Here is a 25374-nt window from a genome sequence, read left to right as displayed (position 1 = left end):
CACAGACCAGTTTAGCTTGCCCTATCAGCCTACCGAGCCCCACTACGTTTTCCATACACCAAAAATGTCCTTATCAAAATTCAACGAACTTTTTTTTTTCTTCTCTAACATCAATCGCAACGCTTCGCCGGCAACATTCAACCCTCAACCACCTCAATCGACAGACGCAGGATTCGACCTCTTTGCGTTCATAATCACACTCAGTAGCAATGGCTCCCCAAACAGTATGTATCACATGACACCGCTTTGCTGTTGGCCCAGTCTCTCTGGCAATCAGCGAGATGATGGCGTGAAGCAGTAGGCTAAGGTCAATTTTTCATCATGTAGAAGAAGTCCGGCAAGCAGGCCAAGACGACGAAGAAGGTAAGTTATCCCATTCATATCCGATCCTGTCGCAAAACACACAAGTTTCTTACAATGCGCCTCAGTTCGTCATCAACGCCCAGCAGCCTGCCAGCGACAAGATCTTCGATACCGCTGCCTTCGAGAAGTTCCTCCAGGACAAGATCAAGGTTGACGGCCGCACCGGCAACCTCGGCGACGCCATCGTCATCCAGCAGGCTGGCGAGGGCAAGATCGAGATTATTGCTCACAACGAGCTCTCCGGCAGATACCTCAAGTACCTGTGAGTTCCACTCGATTTTCCACGGCACACATGACCAAATATAAAGTTGCTAATGCTTGTCACATTTAGGACCAAGAAGTTCCTCAAGAAGATGCAGCTCCGTGACTGGCTCCGCGTCGTCTCTACGTCCAAGGGTGTCTATGAGCTCAAGTTCTTCAACGTCGTTAACGACGAGGCTGATGACGATGAGGACTGAATGGACATGGAATTATGACGAATGGGGGAAATTGGCGATTGTGCATGGACTCTGCGTAGGACAGGCACTTCGATGCTATGACACATAGACTTGAATCCCCAGGAATAAAATCGCCATTGCCAGCAAATATTTGACCTCTTTATTGTGATTTTGTCTGTACACACTTTCTCAACCTTTGGGCTGTATAGCTCCATGAATGCTTGGTATCTCGTCTATTATGGTAATGCTCTCATAACGCCTTCAAAGGCCACCAAAGCCATAGCATTGGCTGGAAATGCTCTCAAGAAACACGGCAAAAACCCTCGCCAATACCCTTTAGCACCGCCCTCTCTATAAACAGCCTGCGCCGCCTGTAGCCAAGTCTTGAACCTCGGCGTCCCGTCATTAAGTTTCCCACCCATCGGATCTGTCATGATCCGTTGCTTAACAACATCGCTCGGATAGCTCGTGAGCCAGAAGACCTGAGCGCTCAGCCCGCCTGCCCAGAAATTGATAGCCGGAACGCCGAGACTCGTCCGATCTCGTAAGAGACGCGACAAAACATCGTAGGACCCCCACCAAAAGAAGAAAAAGGACCGGAATATCAGCGTCGAAAACAGCCCCTTGTAGATGCCGCGCACGCCGTGGGCGCCGTAGATCTTGCGTACACAGTCCACGGGCCCCAAATACAACCGCTCGGTCTTCTTGGCCGAGTACTGGATCTGCAGGCGCGCCTTGACGTGCTCGACAGGCGCCGCGATGAAGCTCACCGTGCAGCCCGCTAGAACGCCGGCGAGCCCGTGGCCGTAGGACGGCAGATGCGCTGCGGCGTGCGAGGTGGCGGCGATAGGGCCCTCTTTCTCGGGCCGGGTATCCGGCGGCGTTAAGGGAGAGTGCGGCGTCAGGTGCCGGTAGAAGACGTGCTCGGCGAGCAGGCGGCGGTAGACGGTCAGCGACCCCAGCATGATGGAGTCCATGAACATCCAGCCGACGAGCGGGGGCGTGGCGCCTTTATACAGGCCGCGCACGCCTTCGTTGCGGATCGTTTGTACGACGCATTGCAGCGGTCCGCTGAAGCGTGTTGGGTCGGTGGTTTGTAGGCGCACTTTGATCGTGTCGAAGGGGTGGCCGACTGTAGATTGTATATCACATGCGTTAATACTGTATTGTCTTTTTCCCATTGCTATGTCGCAAGAAGAAGAGGAAGAAGAAGAGGAAGAAGAGGGCCCTACCCGATAGCTTGGCGATGCCGGAGAAGACACCAGCTACGAAACCCTTGTAGTTCTTGTTGCCCTCTGCCGGCTTTTGCTTGTGGTCGGCCGTCATTGTACGGGCTGGCGGGCTGGGTTACATTGGAAGGGAAGGAAAGTTAAATTTACGTCGGAGGAGTAGTGACGTCTATGCTTTTTTTTTCTTCGAATTCGATATCGAATCCGGGTTAGGCAAGTTCCGGAGCCGAGATCGGGCGCCGGGTTTAAGATGCAAGTTCTCGGTCCGTGCCGTGGACTTGGGTATTAAAGTTTTAAATCATGGCCAATTGGAATTGTCTGTTATTAATGCATGGAAATTGTGAAATCGGTTTAAGCATTAATATTAAATTCATAAAATAGAATGTATCGTCGATCCTCTCGACGTTAGTCCAATATCCAATATCCCCCTTTCCCATCTCTGTAAACGTTGGGAAAGACGTAAATATGTAAGTGCAAGCTCATGTCACAACCTGATAATCTAGCCTGTCCCAGTGTATTATCTCAACTCCGAAATAAGCAGCGCCGTTATCTCTCAGGAAGTTGACTATGTCCTTGCATGCCTCGTCCCACAACTGCTCATCCTCGGCATTATATTCGCGGTCGTTCTCGTCCCAGGCCACTACCATGATAGTCGGCACGGCAGCTATATTAGACCCTTCCATCCGTCTATTGGCGGCTTCAAACTTAATGGACCACTTCTCTCGTAGACTTTCTCTAGACCCTAAAAACCCATCCCTTGTTCTTAGCTCTTTGATAGTATTTTCTAACTCGCCAGACAGGTTCCGTTGTCCATCTCGTGGTGTCCATGGTTCCAGGTTTGGATAGCACACTCGCTTCTGTTCCGCGTTAGAGAATGGGCATATTTCAGCTATCGTCCATGTCTTGTTCCTGTTTCCAGTTGTCGGCTTGTCGATATTGAGAGGGAATGTCAGTGCTCTTTGAAACATCCTAAGTAGTATAAATGTGAAATGTGAAATTGATTTAATTACTGTTTGGCGTGTGTGATGAAAATGGTTATTAAGTTTGAGAATGAGGATGCATACAATCGGTATGGCAAATTTTCGTTTGACAGGATTCGAGCAGATAAGGGTTGGAATAAGCTATGAGAGTTATGCTGACGCTGACGCAACCGGAAATAATCACCAATGTTAGTAAGAACACTTTCTTTAAACATGTCTTACTATAAGGTACCTGTTTTACCAGCTTCCAGGACATGATAACTATACCTAGTGATCGCGACGACTTACTTCATAATGGGCCATTGCTCCAAATCCCCCATCTACCGGCAAGATGCACCGGAATTTATAGATCATCGATTACATCGGCCTCGGTATTATTTAAGTGTTTGGCGATACCCCTGAGTTAGATTCCGACAAAGCACAGTGTAACCCAGTAGATGGACAACTGAGCTCACAGAGAAGCTCTACAAGTCTAAAGGCGAAATAAAGAGGAACCTGACCAGACATCCTGCAAGCATCAAGTACTAAATACCCCTGAATTAAAATTCACCAAAAAGGGGGTAAATTTTCCAAATGCATCAATATGACAAGCAGCTCACTCATCTCTCCCAGCTTTTATTGTTTCCCATCCAGCCAACAGTATTAAAAAGAAGCCACCCAATAGTCAGACTTACACACCACCCACCCTCCTACTCCTCAACCCTCACCGCATCCGGTATCGCCTTCGAGCCCGAGGCTATCTTCTTCGCAAGCGACGCAAGCGCCGTCTTGCTCAGCAGGTCGAACACGGAGATATCCGACTGCAACTCGGAGTAAACCCAAGCCCGTAGCTCGACGGCAAGTAAGCTGTCGACGCCGTAGCTGCTCACCGGCCTCGTGACTTCAATGTCCTCTATTTGGTCCATTGATTAGCTTCGTTCTCTTTTCTCGTTCGTAAAAGTGCCGCTACTGGGTACAACTTACCAGCCGCTATCATCATCGACTTGGCGAGCTTCTTCACTAGGGCGTCTGCGACGATATCTGTCGCCTGCTCGAGGCTACTCGCCTGTGCGAGCTGCACGCGCAGCTGCACCGTGTCCTCGTGCGTCGCCTTTGCGAGCTGGTGGATGTCGACCTCTCCGAGGTGCGCAAACTTGGCGTCCTTGTAATAATACGGCTTCTCCTTTGCGCCGTGTAGTAGTATGCCTCCCGTTCCGAGGCCGGTGATGACCTGTGGGGGCACACGTGCGCCGTTGAAGCTCTCGCCCGTGATGGCGGCTTGTAGGATGCTGAGGAACTCCTTCTCTAAAATGCCGATGACGATCCAGCTCTGCATATTTTCGAAGACGCGGTCACCTGTTGTCTCCTCGGCTAGGAAGCCGACGCCTAACACCATGCCGACGTCTATGGCGCACGCGTTAAGGCCGCGCTTGCGTCGGTGATGGGCTAAAGCGTCTTGGTATGTGTTGCCGGCTGCGTAGTTGCCTTGACCACGGGAACCACCAATGCCAGCGATAGACGAAAGCATTACGAAGAAGTCGAGGTCGTTGGGCAGGTAATTGTGCAAGTTCCAGCTCCCTTGGACCTTGCTTCGAGTTGCAGCAAGGAATTGCTCTGACGACATGGTCTGAGAAATCTATTCCAGGATATATCAGTTAGCAAAAATCCACAATATGAAAACGGGATGGGAGTGACTTACACTGTCCCTGAGCACCATGGCACCCTGTATGACACCACGAATAGCAGGCCAATTCTCCATCTTACATCTATCCAGACATCCTAGTAGTTGGCTTGTATCTGCTACATCGCACGCCCATGCGTCTGCTTTGACTCCTTGACCAGCCAGTCGAGTTAATAAGCCTGGTACAGATGCTTTGCTAGCCCCTGAACGAGACAGGAGGAGGATATTCTTTGCACCGGATTCTGCCATCCAGTTGGCGATGGAGCCACCTAGACCACCTGTACCCCCTACGATCACGTACGTTGCATCAGGGTGGAAGCGCACTGGAGCCGTACCTGGTGAGATAGCTTGGATGATATCACCATCCACAGCTTCTACCACGAGCTTGCCGACGTGTTTGCCAGTCTGCATGAGTCTAAAAGCTTCTTCCACCCTTGAGAAGGGCATGGTGGTGATCGGTGTGACAGGCTTTACGATGCCCGCACGGATCAGGCCCATGACCTCGCGGAACACCCTTGCCGTGGTGAGGATGTCATAGTCCATAAGGTCGATCAAATTAACAGAGTGAAAAGACATGTTCTTGATAAACGGCGCCATGTCCAGCCCAGTGTTTCCAACAATATCCTTTTGGCCTAGCTCAATGAACCGACCGAAGCGCGCGACGCAGTGCCATGATTCCCTTAATGCGTCGCCGGCGAGAGAGTTCAATAGGACATCTACGCCGCGCCCACCGGTATGCCGCTTAACCGCCTGTGCGTAACTCGCGTCACGGCTGTTAAAAATGCGGTCTTCAGGCACATTATACGTATCTATCAGCAGCTGCTTCTTCTCGCGCGACGAGACCGTGGCAAAGACCTCGGCGCCGAAGTACTGGGCAAGCGCAACAGAAGCCTGTCCTAAACCACCGGCTGCGCTGTGTATCAGGATCGTCTCGCCCTTCCGTATATTTGCAACAGTGACCAGGGCGTAGTATGCAGTGCTATATACGAGCGGAACCGAAGCTGCCACATTGAAGTCGAAGTTTTGGGGGATCAATTGGACCATAGACTCGTCTGTCCTGATGTAATTTCTGAACGTTCCTTTCTTCCAAGTCATCACCTTGTCCCCGGGCCGGAACGTCTTGACTTTGTGGCCGACACGGCTCACAACGCCACTGGCGTCAAGGCCGAGTTCATGCTGCGAGAGCTGACCCATTGCGATCATAACGTCCTTGAAGTTAAGACCTGCGCTCTTGATTTCGATTTCGACTTCGTGGTCAGACAGCGGTGCTAACGCAGTAGGATCGCCCACGAATCGCAACGTATCAAGCCTTCCCGGCGACTCGATATGAAGCGTTAACGGGCGACCCTCTTGCTTGAAAGGGGCTGGTTCGGGCTGAGCAGCGACATGTAATGTTTTAATCAGATCATTTACACCCTTCTCGAGGACGATCCTCTGAATCATTGGAACCCCATCCCTTATAGCGATTTCCCAATCCGGGCGCTCTAGGCCTTTAGAATTCATAAGCGTTATGAACACTTTGATAACTGTAGAGATCGTCTCGTCGGTATCCATTGCAACATTAGGGTCTAGATCCAGTGTAGAAAGAGCAATGGTAGGATTCTCGGGGCGAATGGCCCTTGATAAGCCAGTCATGAGGTTAGATTGAGGGTTCTCGCTGTCGACAGTACCGCCCCGTGTTACGTACGTAGCGGTTCGGGAAGAAAATAGAAGGTGTTTGAGGGCATCCCAGTCCTCCGTAGATACGTTTGGGAGGAACCCTTCGGGTTTGTCAACATCGACTAAGATAAGGCACGATTTGTTCTTCACGTTAATGCCAGTTGTGTTTTGCAATCTCATAGTTACCACGTCACGACCAGCACCCCTCATTTGCGATGCGATATTCTCTGCAAAGTTAGATGTCTCCTGCTCGGGAGTTGTTGGTAGAACGATCATGACTTCTTGCGATGTATCCGGAGGTTCAGGTGCAGTGGCAGTGGTGACCATGACTGAATTTGTCAGATCTATCTTCTCCTCAAAATCTGGGAAGTTAATCTCCACGCCGGAAAATCCCACGTCGAGCATGAGGTCATTCCATTTATCTACGGTCAGACATGGTCCTTCGTGACGTCCGTCCCCCTCGCCTATAGAGTGTCAATATATTAAGCAAGCCTTAATAATACTTACTGTCGAACTCACCATACCACCAGCCTTCAAGTGAACCCACAATCATGTGTGTTCTAATTTTCCCAGCTGGTTCCGTGATTTCCCTGAGAATTAGTTTCCCATTTCTATAATCACAAATTAGTAGTGTTGCTCAACAAGTAGTTACGATATATACCTACGGCTTTAATAATTTATGGACATGCCTCAAAGTTTGCGAGAGAGATCTCGTTGCATGAAGCACGTTCGACGCGACGATCAGATCGTAAGAGTACTCCTGGAATCCTTGTGAAGCAGGGTTCTGTTCAATGTTAAGTTTTCGAAACTCCATAAATGGAGTCCAAGGTGCCAGCTTCCCCATGGCTTTTTTGAAATAGACGGTGCTTATGTCAGTGAACGTATACTTCGTGAAGTGCGGTGAGGTATCGTGGGAGCCACCGAGTGATTCAAGTATAGGTAAGCTCACGCCACCGGTACCCCCGCCTACTTCGAGAATATTCATGTTAGGATTCTTGTGCGCTAGCAACTGAATATAAGCTGTCATCTGGCAGTTGTGCCGCTCCATACCCAAGGAGTATTTGTACCAGTTATGAAGAAGGTCGTTGTTCATCAGAACTTGCAAAGGCGGTATTTGCCCGCGGAAAATCTGCGGGAGATGTTCGCCATGCGCACATAGGATAGCACCATCAGAAGAAGACTTAGACACGCGGTCCAACAGCTCAGACTCGGCCTTCTCTCCCAAGTCTAACCAGTTGGAATCTGAAGTTTGGTAGCAAAGCTGGCGCTTCTTACCCATATCATAGCGTTTGTGCATATAGTTGTAAAACAGCTTGAGATTCCACCCTAGGCCCTCGACTTCAGGCAAAGAGAGTTCGTTCATGATGCGCTTGATATAGATTAAACTAGCAATTTCAAGTTCTTCTAGAGTTTTGCGGTGGGGGTTAACGATTTGCCTAGCAGCATTGATACTGATATTTTCGATTTGTTGACGATCTAGAAGAGATACATCCGGTTTCCATTCGAAGACCGTCGCTAGCTTGTGTAGGGGCTGGGCGGAAGCAGTGTAATTTTCGTTATCATCATGGACGACAGCACATTTTATACCTTCAAAAGTGACAAGCGGTTTGTCCCACTGAGTGTCAGCCACGAAAATGGACCATTCATCATCCCCAAAATCTAACATATTCCGTTGAGAGTAGCCAGACAGGACTGTGCCGGGTCGATTCGGGACATCCGATGACACCATTAATCGACTGATACCTGTCGGTACCATGGCCGAAGTAATATCCTCGTTCACCTTGGTGTATGATAATAAAGCCATGTGTATTATACTATCTAGTGTAGCGGGGTGAATAATGTGAGGATACTCAAAATTATGAGGCATGAGACTCTTCGTGTCAGGAATCTTTAGCTTGCAGACACTCCAGAAGTTGCCCTTCTTTATCTCGGTTAAGTTCCGGAAAACAGGGCCGTATTGAAGACCGATAGAATCAAGATGCTCGTAGAATTGCCGCGGATTTCGGGCCCGAGAGTGGTTTTCTTGGATGCGATGGTATTGTTCCGCATGCTTCGCTGCGAGCAGTATACCTTCATCGGAGAAAAATTCTTTGGGAACCTCTTTATAGTTGATGCGGATCAAACCTGAGCAGTTCAGTTCCCATGCTTCTTGGCGTGAATAAACTTGAAATTCCTGCCAGGTTGAAGTGAGAGCTCGCGATTCAGTGCGGTGAGGCTTGATTGAGAGCATAGTCTCGACACCATCTTCTTCATCAGGAACTACGATAGCCTTGCTAATGATAATATCCCGAAGCTCGTAGTTATCAATTTCACGATCTTTGGTGGTGTTATGAAACATAGCCTCGATAGCCATAACCATCATACCAGCAGCAGGGTAGAGTATAGAACCTTGGACCTTATGTTGCTCCATCCAAGGCACCTCCGTCACCCGAAGAGTATTCCGGAACCGTGGTTCATTAACCAAATTCTCGAGGGTTGCTAGACCAAGGAGATCCTTCCTAGGGCTACCTCGGAACCTATGTGCTTTGGATAATAACGACTCCGTCCAATACTTGGCACTATGGTTCCAGCTGAAAGGTGGTAGATCAACCAAAAAGTCGTCAGCTGGGTTCTGCTCATTGACAGCGTTAATATCTACAGGGTATCCGGACTGGTACAATTTGCCCGCGACGGTAAATGCAGTTTCGCATGCAGTTGAGCCTCTTAGGATCATCGATTGGTACGTATAGCCCGCCGCGTACGATTTGAGCGTGTCGTGGCTTAGAATTTGATTCAACGGACCTTCAAGGGCAGAATGGGGGCCAAGCTCGATGAAGTTCTTAACAAACCCCTTTTTTACCCGCCCCTTACTTTTTTCTTCCGAATAAGTAAGCATACTTTCAACCGCTCCGGCGAAATTGACTTGGCCAACCATATTAGCTACCCAATAAGAAGGTCCCAATTCGGAATTCTTGGCCAGATTTCCGGTCAGAGATGAAAACATCTTCACCGTGCTCCGGCCTTCAGCAAGGGGTGTGATTTCACTAATCGCTCGATAGTACCTATCCGCGATGACCTGCATGTGAGGCGAGTGGTAGGCGACGTCTACTTTTAACTTCCTTGCGAAATGACCACCATCCTTGAGTAGCTTCTCTAGCTGGATTATGGCTACGGAGTCTCCTGATAGGGTCACACTAGAGGGACTATTGATACAGGCAATAGTGGCCTCACCTTCAGTAACACGGGCAATATATTCTCGTACATCTTTGTCTCCGAGTCCAACAGCTAGCATAGAGCCGTGTAGTTGTGGAGCGAAGCCCCGAATGCAGTTCGAGAGATGGCCACGGTGGTAGGCGATGGCCCAAGCGTCGTCGCGTGTGAGTGCCCCTTTAGCATAGGCCGCTGCGATCTCGCCGCTTGAATGTCCAACGACAGCTGTAGGGAAGATCTTCCACATTCTCAACAAGTCTACCAGTGCCACTTGAAGCGCGGTACATATAGGCTGGCTAAGGTCTGCTGAGTCTAACTTCGACGTGCTCTCGTCTTTCCAGATCTCAGCTGTTCTTATACGTTAGCTCGAATCCTCACAGGATCAAGAAAGTAATGAGTATAACTGAGTCAACTTACTCATGAGTGACCAAGGCGCTCCTAGTTGTACGAAGTATCTTCCTGCTCCCTCAAGACTTTCTCTGAACACAGGAAGCGCTAGAAGCTCACGCCCCATGGCGTACCACTGTGCACCCTGACCAGTGAAGACGAATGCCAAAGTTAGTGCGGTCTTGGTTTTATTAGATCGCACACTTCCAAGAGGTTTTATTAATTCTGTAGAAGCTTCTTTACACGATGTTGCGATAATAAATGACTTCCAGGGAAGGATGCTGCGTCGTCCAGCGAGGGTACGCGCGAGCCTACAAAGGAGCTTTTTATCATGATTCCCCTCGATTGCTTCAGTAGAGGTTTTCTTAAGTTTGGCATCGAGGTATACACCATACCCGTTTGAAATTCGCGAAATACCGGCCTGGTCATGTGAACTCCAAACAAGAAGTTTTGGAACCGAGGACAGGCTCGACTCAAACCGACCTCCTAGTAGTCCTTCCAGAGATCTCCACTGCTTAGTCCCGTCGCTAAGCTGGCTCGGCATACCAACATCATAGGTTGTGCCAATACCAGAATCAGGGTTAGAAGTCGGTGATGATCCATTGAGAACCTGGACATTGTGATTTCCAGATAGGCCCCGGGCTTTCAAGTAATGGTATGCATCGTCAATTATACAGTGGCCATTGGTTCCACCATAACCGAACGAGTTGATACTAATGCGGCGCAGTCCATCTCTCGGCCAAGGCATAAGCTCTGTTGGAATCGCGAGGTTCCAGTCTTCCATCGGAATTCTTGGATTGGGCTTTTCATACCAGATAGTCGGTGCAATCTCCCCCCTTTCCAGCATCATTATACCCTTGATTACCTGTACAAGACCAGAACCTCCTTCCAAGTGTCCAATGTTTGATTTTATAGACCCTATCCAAAGGGGGTCCCCAGGGGGTCGAGCTTTTCCGAAAGTAGCTGAAAGAGCGGATGCCTCAACTGGGTCGCCAGCTGCTGTTCCAGTACCATGAGTTTCGACATAAGTTGTATCCGCTAAACTCAGGCCGGCATCCGCATAAACCTTTCGAATTAATGTTTCCTGCGCGTCCGCTGACGGCATCGTAATTCCAGGGGTGTTTCCGTCTTGATTAATCCCCGAGTTGCGGATAACGCCTCGAATTATATCGTTGTCCCTAATGGCTAGGTGAAGCGGCTTTAAGATACAGAATCCGGCTCCTAGTTCTCCTATCAGCATGCTTGATATGTTGTTATTATAAACTATAAAGATACCTTCGCCTCTAGAATAGCCATCAGCTCTATGATCAAAAGAGTGTGATTTCCCTTTTGGACTCAAGAAATGTAGTCGAGTCATTCCACTCATGACATCTGGTATGATCATTAAATTGGTTCCACCGACAACAGACTAGGAAGATGCATTAGCTATAATCTGTATCCGTCTTCTATATGACGCACTAGTTTCGATTCGCCTGTACGAAGACTTTGGCAGCCAAGGTGAAGGGCTGCTATTGACGATGAGCAGGCAGTGTCGACACTAATACAAGGGCCCCTCATATCGAAAAACCAGGAGACCCTGTTTGACAGCATAGCAAGGCCTGTTCCAGTAGCCTGGTACGTGGGGAGGTTGTCGCGATCATGCGACAACATATCGTGATAGTCCTTCGTGAATGTACCAACATAGACCGACGTGTCAGACCCTGCTACATCTTCCATGCGAATTCCGGCTGAAAGGTATGATTTTAGATTTGTTTTCAAGCTGTATTAGATAAGTTGACATACCATTCTCTAGAGCTTCATATGTGCATTCGAGAGCCATACGCTGTTGAGGGTCCATCGCCTTAGCCTCTGCAACGGGGATGTTAAAAAAAGGGGCGTCGAACGCTGATATATCTCTCTTCATGAAATGGGCTTCTTTGAAATTTATCGTCCCGTAGCGTTCCGAGCTTGGATGATAGAAAGCGTCGATGTTGAATCGGTCAGGTGGAATTCTGGACGCAGCACTTCTGCCCTCGGATATCATATCCCAGAGTTTCTGCGGATTTTCTGCGTCACCAGGAAAGCGCCCCGAGATCCCAATGATAGCGACTGGCATGACGGCATCTTCGTACGGAGCAGCAGATAATATGCTGCTCCTCTGGTTGTGACCAAGAGAAGGCATATCTCGACTAAGCTAATAAGGTGATTCATTTAATCATTAGGGGTTAGTCTTTCGAGTTGATGGGGGAACCCCTGTTGTAAGCACGATTCCTGATATTCAGACTTCGATCTGATAGTACAATAGGAGTGTGAAACAACCATAAAATTAAGCTAAAAGACTACATCTTAATTTATATCGCCATCATATCTTATTGTGAACGAATAAGCTTCACTAACTAACGCAAAGCACAAAGATAGATACCCAAGATAGGTTTCTTTCAGTAGGTACATACCTAAGTAGGCATGGCCACAGCAGCCAATGCGTCTTTCCGATATCATATGCCTGTCCCCCGTGTTTTGATTACACCTGCCCCGTGTGTATTTTAGCTGTAGTACAACTATCTTTGTATTTCATCGATGAGAATTACCTATAACTACTACCTCCTAAAGATGTAGTTAATGTATATGCAAATCTATAACCGTATTTGGAGTTTCTACAGCATATGTATAACGAGTTTTGAGCTATCAGTAGTTATGGCTACCTCAGCCTTTAATTTGACTTTAGAGTCTACGCTTCATAGAGGTTTCTACTATGTAGGTAGGTAGGTGGGTAGGTAATACTATGTAGAAGCACATGTTGTTAATAGAAAATGATACAAGAGCCAATCAGAAGTTAGAGGTAAAGACTAAGTCGAGTGTTACACGAAGTTTTCCTGATAGGGTAAGATACTTAGATTTGATTGGCTGATTGCTCAACTCTAAAATGGTACCCAAAGACCTGTATTTAAATGGAGTTCGGCTATACTTGCATTGCCACTCAAATTATTGTCTTAATGTTTTGCAACTTGATACGAAAAATTCTTCACAATTGAAAAAGTCTCAAATCGATCGTAGGCCGCGAGGGTTATTTCATATGGATCTACCCCACATCAACTCTGCAGGAAGAACTGATTCCTCTATCTCCCGATGCCGGCTTAGAGAATCTCACGGCCGAAACTTCGCGGCCGAGTTTGTAGTGCTGACTACACGAGAGGTGGGGTTACAACAAGGGAGTTGCATACAGCAAAAGTCATGATTGGTTGACGTGGTGGCGAAGCCTAACTGCTAACGCATCCTCCAATCCCGGCCGTCGCATCCCTAGACGGCTTCCGTTGCTGACTATTAGATGGGGTCCTAACATAGGTCCTAATCTAATAAAGAAATGCTACTAGTCAGACGCCATGTCCCGGGAGCTGAGGCTATATTCGCATCCTCATGCAAGTAGGAATAAATAGGAGTAGAATGAGGTAAGCATCTAGACCGGCTGAAGCCACCGATTGGTTTGCCTACTACAGTTGCGTGCCTTTTTTTCATGGGACCCTTATCAAATGCGGTCCTAACGGTTAGTATGGTCACAATCCTATACATATCCATGTCAGATCCGTAGCAGGATGCTTATAGATACTCCGACATAATATAAGGCGGTAGGACAACTTGTGCTCTCTTCTAAAGAATCTACGGACTTTGCTTTTCAACTAACCCACTGTTCAACACTTACACGGAGAAAAGAAAATGAGTACTACCATGGTCACAGAAACTAGCTCTACGGGCTTGGGCTCGGGTATCTACACACAGTCTATCCTCAACTACCTATACCAGCGCTTAGTTTTGGAATTCAATGTCCCTTACGTGTGGGGCTGCCCATGCGATGTATTACTCAACCTTTTTGCCGAACATTTCTCTCAGAACCATCTAGACTGCGGTGTCGCCACGGGTTACTTTCCCGCAACCGTCCTACAACGTACTAGCCAAGCCAATACGCAACGCCAAGTTACCTTGTTGGATCTCAACCCCAACTGCCTGGAGGCAGCTAAGGCAGCTATACAGGCAGAGGCGCCTCAAGTTCCGGTTTACACTGTCGAGGCGGACATAAAAGCACCCGTACCAGCTGCGTTAAAGGGCAAGAAGTTCGATACGATATCCATGTTCAACTTATTCCATTGCGTACCCGGGGGGGCGAGCAAGTTCCAAGCACTCGCCACCTACAAGGACGTTCTTGCGGATGACGGTGTGTTCATAGGATGTACGGTGCTGGGCGAAAAACACACTACCGGCTGGTTTTCTCGGAATTACCTCAGCCTCTACAACTGGGTCGGCGTGTTCAATAACTGGGATGACAAGGCGGAGGATATCGAGAGCGTACTTCGATCAGCATACAAGGAGGTTGATACTTGGAAGGTTGGAATGATCCTCATGTGGAGGGTAAAGGGTCCTAAGAAGGCCTAAGTACCTAACATATCTAATATTCATAACACCGCATTTATGGGGACATGAGCTGTTCATGGGGATGGGTCCGTTAGGAGTTTGGTTGGCTACCTATCTTTTGTACCACAGCAAGCAGTTTTCTCTTCATGGGTTAAACATAGGATAGAATTGGATAACTTGGAGAAAAAATACCTCAATACATCTGATTAAACTACAATTCGTGCTAATCCTGTCATACCAGTCTCCATGCCAATACGAAGCTCTTGTTGAGTTAGAAATAACGCATCATACACTTGAGGCCGGACAAGTAGAACTCAAAAAGGTAATAATACCTAAGCTGTTTCCGCTAGCCGCTCAAGGACATGAGGTATTACGTATTGTATGCCGGTCCATGGCAATCCAGTTCTTTAATATATCTTTAATATATATTGAGGCGCTTTATTGTGTACAAGATCGTTAGGGGTACATGTATATAACCATTATACCTCAAGATGTATGGATACATCTGATGTCCGCCATCTTCAAAATGTCTAATTAATAAACCACAGTGACAGTCCTATTAATTAGGTAAGTTGTGATCCCGGAGTTCCCCTATCACCGGGCCGAGGACGTTACTATCGATCACAAACGAATTGTCACTTTCGTAGAGACAAATCGTTCGTCAAAGTGCCACACATACAGGTGGAGCTATCCGTAATGCATCTTCGATGCTAGACACTGATATATCAACAGCTCGGCGATCAATACCGACTGAAGCCTCCGTATTACTACCCAAAGTTGCACAGATCTCATCATCGGTCATTCTTTGGGCAGATGCTTCTAAGAAGGTCGATCAGAAGACGAAGAATAAACTTATGTCGAGATAAAGAATCATCTAGTGTTAGATAGATACCCTTGATTGGTGTTATACATAGAGTGGATGTCAAGATAGTCGAATTAAACTATTAACACCTGTTCTTCTATCTTCTTTCGAGGGCACTGCGCGCCTCTTATAAGTCCAATCCCAATAGACCTACCCCTGAGTCCACCCTTAAGCCATTTATTCCCTAGCATCTACCAAAACTAAAGAGCACAACTTAACACTTAGCTTCAAGAGAGGGTTCATAATAATACGACAGGCAGATGATATTGTTTTCATATAGGAATTTCTACGTCAACTAGCCGTTTCTAAAATTATTAAGGATAAAACTACTTTAAATGTGATCTAAGTACTATTTTAGATTTAAAAGGTGTATTGCCATATGTACAACACGAGTAACGTAAAACACAATCTAGCCATCTCACCTAACCTGAGTACATATCGCCATAATAAAACTTAAAGGGAAATATCGTATACCTGCCTACTCGTTGGTATCTCCTCTTCAAATTTAAGTAAGGTACCTAGGTATTTAAAGTCTAAAGTTGCTAATATTACTAGGTACCTAACCTAGGTATTAACTGTTAAATCTTTTTTGAAAAAAATCTTTAAACCATATGATTAATGGTTCATGACAGATGGTAGTTTTCCTAACACTTGGGTATACAGGCACGTTTATTCTCATGATTTATAATTAATAAAGAAACTTTATAGTAAATTCAAGCTTTTTGTTCAAGACTTTTAATATGTTTATTGTTGTTGTTGTTATTGTCATTGTAAGCTTCCATAACACACTATTTGCTTGCACTTTTCTCATAGCTTTTGATGTATAACATGCTCGTTTGAACAGCTAGTTAGAGGAAATTATATAAATTAAGTACCTAGATCCCATGAGGAACTTTTACGTTCTCTCCAAGCTATCACATCACATTCAACATTACCTTGATCAATACTCACCAATACTTACTCTTCAGCAAAAACATTTTATATTTGTAGATATTCTATACTTCAAACGCTACATCCATTTCGGAAATGTCTGTTACTACTCAACCTAGCCAGCCGCCTTGCCAAGGCAAGCTTACTGGTACTACTATCCCTAACAGCCTGCGTCCAGGTTGGATTTGCTGCAAAGACAACTATAAGAACGGCCTTCATGTAAGGGCATGTGAACAATGTTGCCACCGAAAATGTGCCGATTGTGTCATGGATAGTGTTGAATAAGGAAGCCGTAAGAGTAAGAACGTAAAGCAACAACTAGGTAGTTAGTAGATAAATGTTTATAAACCCCTTTGAACTTATACTTTGGTTTACAATTAACTGCCTAAGCTATGTTTGTGTTACTATGTTTATCAACTAAAGTTTATTTAAGTACCTAAACTTCCTATTAAGTGAGTAGCTGTGATGTTATTGGCTAGAAAGTTTACTAGGAAGTACGGAAGTCGCCTTCAAGAGTTATGTCCATACCAAGCGCCTGTCAGCTTTGGCCACAGTTGTTGGGCAGCTTACCTCACCTGGCACTCCAAGCTCATGAAGTATACTAAAATATACCCTCTGCTATATAGGTACCAGGTATGTAACTACACAACCAATATATATATAAAACGCCCTTTTTAAGGGCTTAATAAATTTAAAGGCTTAAATCCATTACGGTCAAGATTCAAGTAAAATAGATAGGTATTATATTTAAAATTTAATAAGCTAAGTAAAATACAACATATTTGGAAGTACATTTATTATTATGGCTAACAGTTGCTGCTAAGCCTTGCCAAGCTGACAGGGGTTGGCCTATGGGCAAAACTTTTGGAAGCGACTTCCGTACGCGTTACACGAATGATGGAACCCCACCTAGCCCCGCGATTGGGGTTCACCTAGAAGCTTCTACTGCACGAAAAGCTTCACCTTCCAGTTGCTTCGGGCTGGAATACGTGCAGGTGCGCTGCATTCCAATTGCTTCCTATAGCTGCAAACAGTTCCACACCTGCAATATTACTTTAAACTTTCACTTTCAAGGCAATCACGTTCTCTCCAGTCTTCACCCAGCTCTTCATAAATTCTCATACCGTCTCAATATTTCAGTATTTGCTATCACATTCCCTTCCCCCCACTACAACCTTACAACCTTACAACCTTACAACCTCACCACCGTCAACGACACAGATCCAATCCTACCACCTAGTGTACCTTAGGCATATAGCAGCCTGATCCGATTACACAAACCCACAACTACAAATATGGCGACCTCGGAACAACCTAAGAAGCGTAGCTACGTCTTCTTCGACATCACCATTGGCACCAAACCCGCCGGTCGCATCACCTTCGAGCTATACGATGATGTTGTGCCCAAAACCGCCGACAACTTCCGCGCGCTATGCACAGGTGAGAAAGGGCTCGGAAAGTCAGGCAAACCCCTTCACTACAAGGGTAGCATGTTCCACCGTGTCATCAAGCAATTCATGATCCAGGGTGGTGACTTTACTGCTGGCGACGGAACCGGCGGCGAGAGCATCTACGGCGAGAAGTTTGAGGACGAGAACTTTGAGCTCAAGCACGAGCGTCCCTTCCTACTTAGCATGGCTAATGCTGGACCTGGTAAGCTACATTATAATCTCTTAAATATGCACGTTACTTGAGGATACTCTAGACTTACAATTGCTCTTACTTATAGGCACCAACGGCTCTCAATTCTTTGTTACGACCGTCCCCACGCCGCACCTCGACGGGAAGCACGTTGTTTTCGGTGAAGTCAAGTCAGGAAAGTCTATAGTTAGGCAGATCGAGAACCTGCGTACCAATAACGACAAACCTGCGGAGGACGTTATCATCACGGACTGTGGCGAGCTCTCCGGCGCCGCCGCACAGGTATCCGACGTTAAGGCCCCGGATGCCTACGGCGATCAGTACGAGGACTTTCCCGAAGACGAGGCTGACCAGCCACTTTCTGCGTCGCGTGTGCTCCAAGTAGCTAGCGACTGCAAAGACTTCGGCAACAAGGCTTTTAAGGCCGGCGATGTGCTCGGCGGCCTCGAGAAGTACCAGAAGGGTCTGCGATACCTAAATGAGGAGCCCGAGGTTAAAGACGACGAGAAGGATCTGCGCCAGAAGCTCGACGCTCTGCGCTTTACGCTCAACTGCAACTCTGCGCTGCTTAACCTTAAGCTCGAGGCATGGGATGACGCCCAGCGCACCGCTGCGGCTGCCCTCGCCGTCTCCGGTGTCTCCGGTGTCTCCGACGTAGAGCGTGCCAAGGCGCTGTACCGCCAAGGTCTCGCCCTCGTCAAGTTAAGAGATGAGGATTCAGCCCTCGCAGCTTTAGAGCAGGCCAAGAAACTGGTTCCTAACGATGCTGCCATCACCAAGGAACTCCAGGCGGTTAAGAAGCAGGCTGCAGCTCGCCTGGCCAAGGAGAAGGCTACGTACAAGAAATTCTTCTCGTGATCCCGCTAGCTGCTCTTTAAAATGGCGAGGGGCAATGAAGAAAATCGTTCACGGAGATTAGGATAGAGTAGGCGCCGAAAAAAACAATGAATATGATGAAAGGAGAGGGTAATAACTTCGTACGAGAGAAGACCTGGTTGATGCGCTTTGACAATTAAGTTCTCGATAATGGTTCCTAACCTAACGTATGATAAGGGGTTAGGAGTGAGCAAAGGGGGAAAAAGCCAAAAACTATTTAATTACCTCAAGGTATAAAGGAGAAGGGGGGTTTGGTCGGGTGTCAGGCTGGACATCGATCTTTTCCAACCCTTCGGAGTCTGCATGTTTATAGATAAAGGAAGACGGCTGTTAGTCACCACCTATCTCATGTATTTGGCGAGAGCAAACGCATACCTAGCACACATACATAAGGCAAGGTTAGATTCTAGGGAGCGTAGGGTATTTCTGAACTGGGAACCTGAATGAATGATAGAATCCATGAAATTACATTTCAAACATCACAATTCGAACTACATGTTTGAGAACCCAACGTGTTGAATATCTCTCCAGGTACCTAAGTTTGGAGTAATCTTTGATATATTGTATGTATGTGTATATCCATGTCCTAGCCGGCGAGCTAGACACCGTAGATTTTATAAAAAGTATAAATTACCCCCTCTCTCCTTTTTCTAGGTCTCGTCTTCTCATCCCGTGTCGTCTGTCTGCTTTGCAACAATCATCTTCCCACCCTGACATATCTGATGCAGTAGGTATGTACGGACACCGTATAATATGATATGGTATGATAAAATATTGTATGATATGGTATAATATGGTACGATGCGATATACGGACAATCCGAATGCTCTGCTTCTCTTATCGTGTAATGTAAAAGGAACACCTAAGTATAGGTACCTATGTAATGTAATATAAAAACAACAAAGTGAAGAGGGGTCTAAAACCAACCCCCCGATCAAGAATAGGCCTCTCCTAAAAGTCTTTTTTTCTTCTACCAAGCCTCCCAAGCCCGCTTGAAAATGCAGAAACAGAACTCTTTTCCTGAGGAGCGAGGGAATAAAACGTTCAAGCCCGGACAAATCCACGCTAGGTAATTTTCTTCGTGACGGAGCTACACCTTTGGAGCCCCTGCAATCTATTTTTCTAGTAAAAAAAAATCACCCATGAAGCAGCGCAGCAATACTTCTCGACTGGCTTGCTTTATCTTAATCACAAGACGCTGGCAGGTCCCTTCGCTCCTGGAGGGGATGGCCGTTTCGTTAATCGGGTTCGAGAACGTTGCAGCCCCTCCTGCATTCGGTCCCACGATTTAGCATATGGGTATCGGTTTGCGGAGTTAAAGCATAACTAGTGCCTTGAGCTCACGTCGCTCTGCCAAGATTCTGAGAAGGTGCTGAGGATACCCTTACTACTTCTCTCCTCCTTATCTCTACTCTTCTCCTGTGCTGTCGATGAACCGGCCAGCTCCTTTTCCCTTTCCCTCTCCTTCCTCTTTTCTTTATCCCTCTTACCGCTTATTAAGCTGTGTAGAAAGCTGCGAGGATTTTTCCCATGCTTCGCCCGTATGGTGTTTGAAGTCGACATCTCTATATTATCAGACACGTGACGAAGGACTCTGCTTTCTCTTCCAAAGCTCCGGAAGCCCGAACGGTCACTACCATCCGGCTCGCTTCCAGACGAACCTGGGGGGTGGTACGAGTCATTGTCGTACCATGGTGTTGAATTTCCGTATGCTACGTTGACTGCCTCTAAAAGAGTCGTCTTTTCTAAAGTCTCGGTTAGTTCATCCGTATCTACCGATTCGTTCTCAGACGCGCGAAGTGCTTCGACTCTAGCGAGGCACTCATCAGAACGTCTTTGAAGGTCCAAACATATTATGTGGAATTCTGCTAGTTCGGCATCGAAATCCGCAGGATCTGTAAATGTAGATTTGTGACTAGACTCGAGCCAGAGTTTGACCAAAGCTGCAAAATTCCTAGGATGGTCGATGAGGTACGGTAGAGAAGGGAAGCCCTCTCGAGATGTCGGAGATAGGCGACCGAGGATTGTGACAGGAGTAGAATACGAGGCAGGGACGGTGAAGATACTACGCTCAGTTGGTATCGAACACGTTTGGTCAATATAATCTTTGAAAGGTTGCCTATGAATACCTAAGAATCTGTTCATAGGCTCCATCCAGCTTTCTTTCTTGCCGAACGTGGACAAGTTCGCCAGAGCTTGAAGTCCTTTCGCTATAAGCGTTAGTGTTCGTTGGGCCCGACTTCGTGGATTGTCTCGTAAGAGCCCGAAGAGCTTGGGATTTAGGATTGCTGGACAAATAAACCGAAGAAACAAGAATCCTGATACACTTGTGTAGGTAACAGTGCGAAGAAAGTCGCCGTACCGATCTTCCGCGACAGCTCGGACATACTTGAGGATTTGCCGGAGCTCAAACGGCAGTTTTGTTGCGGAATCAGCGATACACCCCCACACCTCGGTCGTCAGTTGTACCAACAAACCCCAGTGTTGTTGCATCTCATCGTTATGATGGATTCTGCTCGGGTCTACCTCGCAATCCGGATTTAGCTCATTGATCTCAAAAATCTTGTCCGCCAGGATATCCTCCAAGAATTCCTTTCCTAGCCGGCGCATATGGAACTCTAAAGCTTGAGTGAGCAGAGAGTTGCCCCGAAAGAGGAGATTGGCCTCTCCAGCTAAGGTTTTCATATCGCGGACAAGCAGGTCCCTGTCGCCCGCAGAATTTGAAGAATCGGTTGACTTGAGTCGTCGGCTGAAGCGTAACCTCTTCATATTGTTCTGGCTTCCAATTCCGTCTATCTCTTCTTCAACGAGAGCCATGAGCCATTCACTGGTACTTCCAGATACCTGGTAAATATTCAAGAGCAGTTCTGCGAGCCGACGCATGGAGGACGGTATAGCTAGGGCGATTTGGCTTGTCAGCCCAACGCTGAACTTGTGGAGAAGTTCAGATAACGGCTCATAATCTTTCGTTCCAAGAACAACCAGTTCATCATGATTAACTTTGACAAACATGCTCCCAATAGACTCCTGCTTCTCATCATAAATTTGAAACCATTGCTCATGATCCTTTGCACGTTCCAACTTTTCCAAGGGTATATCCACCGCTCCACATATAACTTCCGTCATATTGCCAGTCTTAGGAATACCTAAAGACGCTTGTAGCTGATGACTCAAACTTTCCAAATTTCCATCAAGTCGTTTTAGAATAATAGATAAATACGGTAATGTCGTAGGTAATTCGGTAAACTGGGCAAACTCCCGCCAGAATGGGTTCTTCGTATCGGTCTGCGTTGTCGTGCGGGATCGAATTTCGCCATCTAATATTACTTCGGCAAGGTAATTCCCTGTTAAAGGATCTCGTTCTTTGGAATGGCGGTCGTAATGCTCTGGACCCGGAGTAGCTTTTCTTATTTTTGCCTCGGTAACTCTGATTTGAACGGTTTTCTCCAGGCGAAACAGCTGTCCTTGAAATTCTTTCTCGAAGTCTCGTATTTCAACCACCTGATCTGTAGACGTTTCAAGACCGTATAGATCAGGCACAGCAAACGCTCGTAAGAGTACAAACCAGACCTCAAAGAGAACCCTAGAATCTAGAGCGAGATATACAGGTCGGAATATCGAAAGCTGCTTGGAAGTAGATGAGTAGATCGGGAAGATTGCTATGCAATATTCTTCGTCTAAGACAGACCTATCCAATTGCTGTATAGCACAACGGGAGAGCTGTGGCAGCTCGATGATAGAAAGTACTGCCACGTCATTCTCTGTCATCAATTTGAATTCGCCATTATCTTGTAGGATGCAAGACACTCTCCTCCACGACGTCGAACCCGAACGGAGATCTCGGGTAGATGGTCGTTTCACGATTGCACGCGGTGACGTTGCGGTGCCTTTGTCCCACAGCATCACCTTACCGACCTTGATGATAGCCGCATCTTTCGAGGACGAGCCACCTACGGCTACAGATCCTCGCCTCTTCATATCCGGTCGAACGGACCCGGGTGAACTAGCGCTTCTGCCGTTGGCGAATCTTACTGTAGTGGGGCGAAGCTGCTGCCAACATAGTAGACTAGCGAGCCACAAGTCGAATTCCGCAGGTGGGAGAGGCCGTAAGAAAAGCTCGACACCCATCTTATTGTTTAAAATTTCTAGGCTCTTTCCTTTGTCATCTAGACCGTCAACGGGCACAACCCTGCACCCTCGAAGGTCAGTAACTAAGGGAATAGGAAACTGTCCGTTCTGGCCCGAATCAAAATATAAGCTGCCTCTATCTTCATCAACCCAAGCCGTTCCACCGTACCAGGGGCCGTTTGTCTCGGCCTGATACTCGATTTCACCTCTCATGCGACCGGCCAAAGTTTTCATGAGCAAGAGAATTTTGTTCGCATCGTTCGTAGGGATCGGGAGTGACAGTGAATCAACGGAGGGTGGCGGTGATACTGGAGGAGAAGTAGGACGAGAAGAGCCGCGTTTTATTAGGCGCCGGTTAGAAGGCTTTTTGTCCTTGCTTGATAATGAGGTGATTTTTAAATCCGGGGGCCTAGTCGGCGCGACTGATGGATAGCCAACAGACTCAAGCACAGTCGGCGGGGGACGAACTTCGATATCTATAACTGCTTGAGAGCCCGATGACGAGAAAGATCCTGGTCGATGCCTGCTATCGGTTGTGGAAGGAGATGTGGTTTCTTGTCGCAGTGCTACCGCTCCATCCATAGTATGCGTGCGTGGTCTGAGAGCTGCCTTTTGATTCTGCGACGGCAGACTAGAGGAGGTATTATCCAAAGAATCGTCATATGCTTCGTTAAACACAACACCCCGTCTCCTCCTTTCTCCGCCGGGTATAGATCTAGGCGAAGCGCTACCAGATTCCTGGGTCGCCTGTACAATGCTGCTCGTGTCCGTAGCCCCGCCATTCTCACATAGCTCAGGCGTAGCCGCCCGAATACTATTGCCCTGCATGTTGGCATTGAATTCTAAACCCGGACGCACATTACTACTAGGAGCCCATTCCGCACTTGGTGGTAACGTATCTCCCACGGTAGCTAACGCCCAGTCTGCAAGGTTGTCGATATGGTGGCCGCCTTGAGTATCTCCTCCTGTCTCCAGCGGCGGAGAGATACCGCGATGGTGTTGTTTTGAAGGCATAAAGATTGAGAAATTGCAGCATTGAGCGCCGGACAGGTGAGGCGCAGGTGGAAAGGATTAATATCGCGTCTTGCAGTTACGTGCAGTTACGTGTATGATTGTCACAGCCATCCACCTCTTTCAACAGCAGAATGACGCGAGCCTGGTTTGCATAGAAATGTCGTCTGTCATAAATCGGTAACGGATGGTATTTCGTTCACAAGCTGCCATCGGGGGATGGACATTCTAGATGGGCAATGTGGTTTTCGAAAAACTATGTAGGTCGGCAGGTGGATCGGCGCATGGTAAGGCAAATTACGCAAATTCGAGTCGAGTATCTGTGACGTGGATTTTGCAACAAATTCGCTAGTTGAATGTTTCCTTGCAGATATTATCATAATATCGTGTGCCTATTTTTTTTTCAGACTTTCCGTCCAGTGGTACCTCTATACGGCACGTGGAGCGTTAACCATCAGGGATTGTAGCAACCGGTAAGCTTTCAGAATTTGCTACTTGAGGTGTGGGCGAGAAGTCGAGTGGTTCAAAGCTGACCGTCTGCCGGGCTCGGCTCGCATTAGAGAACGGTCAGGAGAGCACAGCAGAGTGTGCTATGTGCTGTTCTACTCGCTCGTTAGGTGGCCAGGGCCATGCAGGAAGAGTAGGTCGGCTTTGGGGTTCTATGGGTTCTATGGGTTCTGGAGCTTCTGGATTCGCACAGCGAAGGTCGGAGTATTATCTGCAGGACCACTGCTTGTTCTGAACCATTGGAGCGCGACGATTGGGTCCCCGGTCCAGGTTCAGGGTCGAGAGAGGGTCAAGACGGCAAGCTACCGGCCAGGTAATTTGGTGGGGAGAGAGGGTGCGACGACAAATAAGGAAGAGGTGCCGCCGTTAAAGAATAGCTCTAATTAAACCACGTAGAAATGATTGTCTCAGATGCAAACTGCGGGCGAAAGGCTCGTTAGGTGCGATGTGCGTTGTGCATCGATCACTTGCTGGTCCTCAGTAGGACGGAGATACATAGAAAAGAATAAATGGGGCTGAAGAGGATCCGATTTACATATTATTTGAGCAAAGAGAAGAGGTCATAGCAGATACTGAGATGGAAAAGTCAATTCCAGCTTCCATGCTCCGTGCTTCGCCTGATTTGGTGCTAGGGATGCCTGTAAGCTGTAAGATGGTAGGTACATAGGAAGGAAGCGGCTTCTACATAAGGTTACTGCCATTACCGCTACCTAGTAAACCTTAGGCAGCTAGAGACAGCTAGAGTACATACCTAAGGCACCTAACCTACCTAGGTACCTACCTAGCAGCTACATACCTTAATATGTAAAAGTTAATTGCACTTACCAGGACCCCAGTTGCGCCTAGTCGCCCTAGTTATCCCCCTGTCAAGACCAGTGACAACCGCTGCGACCGCTATATGTAATTGATCTTATTAGAGTTTGCCTGGTTAACTCCAACATCTACCACGCTATTTTAAAGTCAAGAGATTTCATCTTTACTCAATTGTGACTTGTTACTATCGATTAATAAGACAGGGACCATAACACCAAACATTACGCCAATGAAGAGGTAACACACTATGGAACTCGTACATGGGTAACGGGACATGTCTAACCGATCCCCGTTCGAACATTCATACCTAATCTGTAAC

The 25374-nt window shown here is 47.3% G+C and overlaps 7 protein-coding genes across 7 annotated transcripts; 3 read left to right on the top strand and 4 right to left on the bottom strand.

The window, feature by feature from the left end:
• Window positions 1–88: 88 nt before the first annotated feature.
• Window positions 89–938, top strand: F4813DRAFT_341001 (ribosomal protein L22e). Its single transcript, XM_049241261.1, has 4 exons — window positions 89–224; window positions 328–363; window positions 429–625; window positions 695–938. The coding sequence occupies exons 1-4, from the start codon at window positions 210–212 to the stop codon at window positions 819–821; spliced, it is 375 nt and encodes a 124-aa protein (XP_049104502.1). The 5' UTR covers window positions 89–209; the 3' UTR covers window positions 822–938.
• Window positions 939–2302, bottom strand: F4813DRAFT_340999 (mitochondrial carrier). Its single transcript, XM_049241260.1, has 2 exons — window positions 2033–2302; window positions 939–1932 (listed from the first exon to the last, which is right to left on the bottom strand). The coding sequence occupies exons 1-2, from the start codon at window positions 2124–2126 to the stop codon at window positions 1037–1039; spliced, it is 990 nt and encodes a 329-aa protein (XP_049104501.1). The 5' UTR covers window positions 2127–2302; the 3' UTR covers window positions 939–1036.
• Window positions 2303–2370: 68 nt separating this feature from the next.
• Window positions 2371–3481, bottom strand: F4813DRAFT_905 (uncharacterized protein). Its single transcript, XM_049249024.1, has one exon. It carries the CDS (start codon window positions 2995–2997, stop codon window positions 2509–2511), a length of 489 nt encoding a protein of 162 aa, XP_049104500.1. The 5' UTR covers window positions 2998–3481; the 3' UTR covers window positions 2371–2508.
• Window positions 3482–3698: 217 nt separating this feature from the next.
• F4813DRAFT_394785 (putative polyketide synthase) lies at window positions 3699–12150 on the bottom strand (the record flags this gene model as incomplete). The annotated part of the gene is made up of 9 exons (XM_049247608.1): window positions 11687–12150; window positions 11363–11631; window positions 11180–11312; window positions 9935–11125; window positions 6994–9865; window positions 6848–6939; window positions 4688–6792; window positions 3973–4624; window positions 3699–3901 (listed from the first exon to the last, which is right to left on the bottom strand). Exons 1-9 carry the CDS (start codon window positions 12063–12065, stop codon window positions 3699–3701), a joined length of 7896 nt encoding a protein of 2631 aa, XP_049104499.1. The 5' UTR covers window positions 12066–12150.
• Window positions 12151–12883: 733 nt separating this feature from the next.
• F4813DRAFT_340990 (uncharacterized protein) lies at window positions 12884–14504 on the top strand. The gene has a single exon (XM_049241259.1). It carries the CDS (start codon window positions 13595–13597, stop codon window positions 14306–14308), a length of 714 nt encoding a protein of 237 aa, XP_049104498.1. The 5' UTR covers window positions 12884–13594; the 3' UTR covers window positions 14309–14504.
• Window positions 14505–17002: 2498 nt separating this feature from the next.
• F4813DRAFT_340989 (cyclophilin-like domain-containing protein) lies at window positions 17003–19126 on the top strand. The gene is made up of 2 exons (XM_049241258.1): window positions 17003–17732; window positions 17809–19126. Exons 1-2 carry the CDS (start codon window positions 17375–17377, stop codon window positions 18576–18578), a joined length of 1128 nt encoding a protein of 375 aa, XP_049104497.1. The 5' UTR covers window positions 17003–17374; the 3' UTR covers window positions 18579–19126.
• Window positions 19127–19922: 796 nt separating this feature from the next.
• Window positions 19923–23552, bottom strand: F4813DRAFT_378182 (Rho GTPase activation protein; the record flags this gene model as incomplete). The annotated part of the gene is made up of 1 exon (XM_049245314.1): window positions 19923–23552. One exon carries the CDS (start codon window positions 23550–23552, stop codon window positions 19923–19925), a length of 3630 nt encoding a protein of 1209 aa, XP_049104496.1.
• Between the last annotated feature and the right edge of the window lie 1822 nt (window positions 23553–25374).

Source organism: Daldinia decipiens (genome assembly GCF_022478715.1).
Source record: "Daldinia decipiens strain CBS 113046 unplaced genomic scaffold F4813scaffold_1, whole genome shotgun sequence".
NCBI lineage: Eukaryota > Fungi > Ascomycota > Sordariomycetes > Xylariales > Hypoxylaceae > Daldinia > Daldinia decipiens.
Note: the sequence above shows the minus strand (reverse complement) of the source record. Positions and strands in the feature narration are given on the sequence as shown.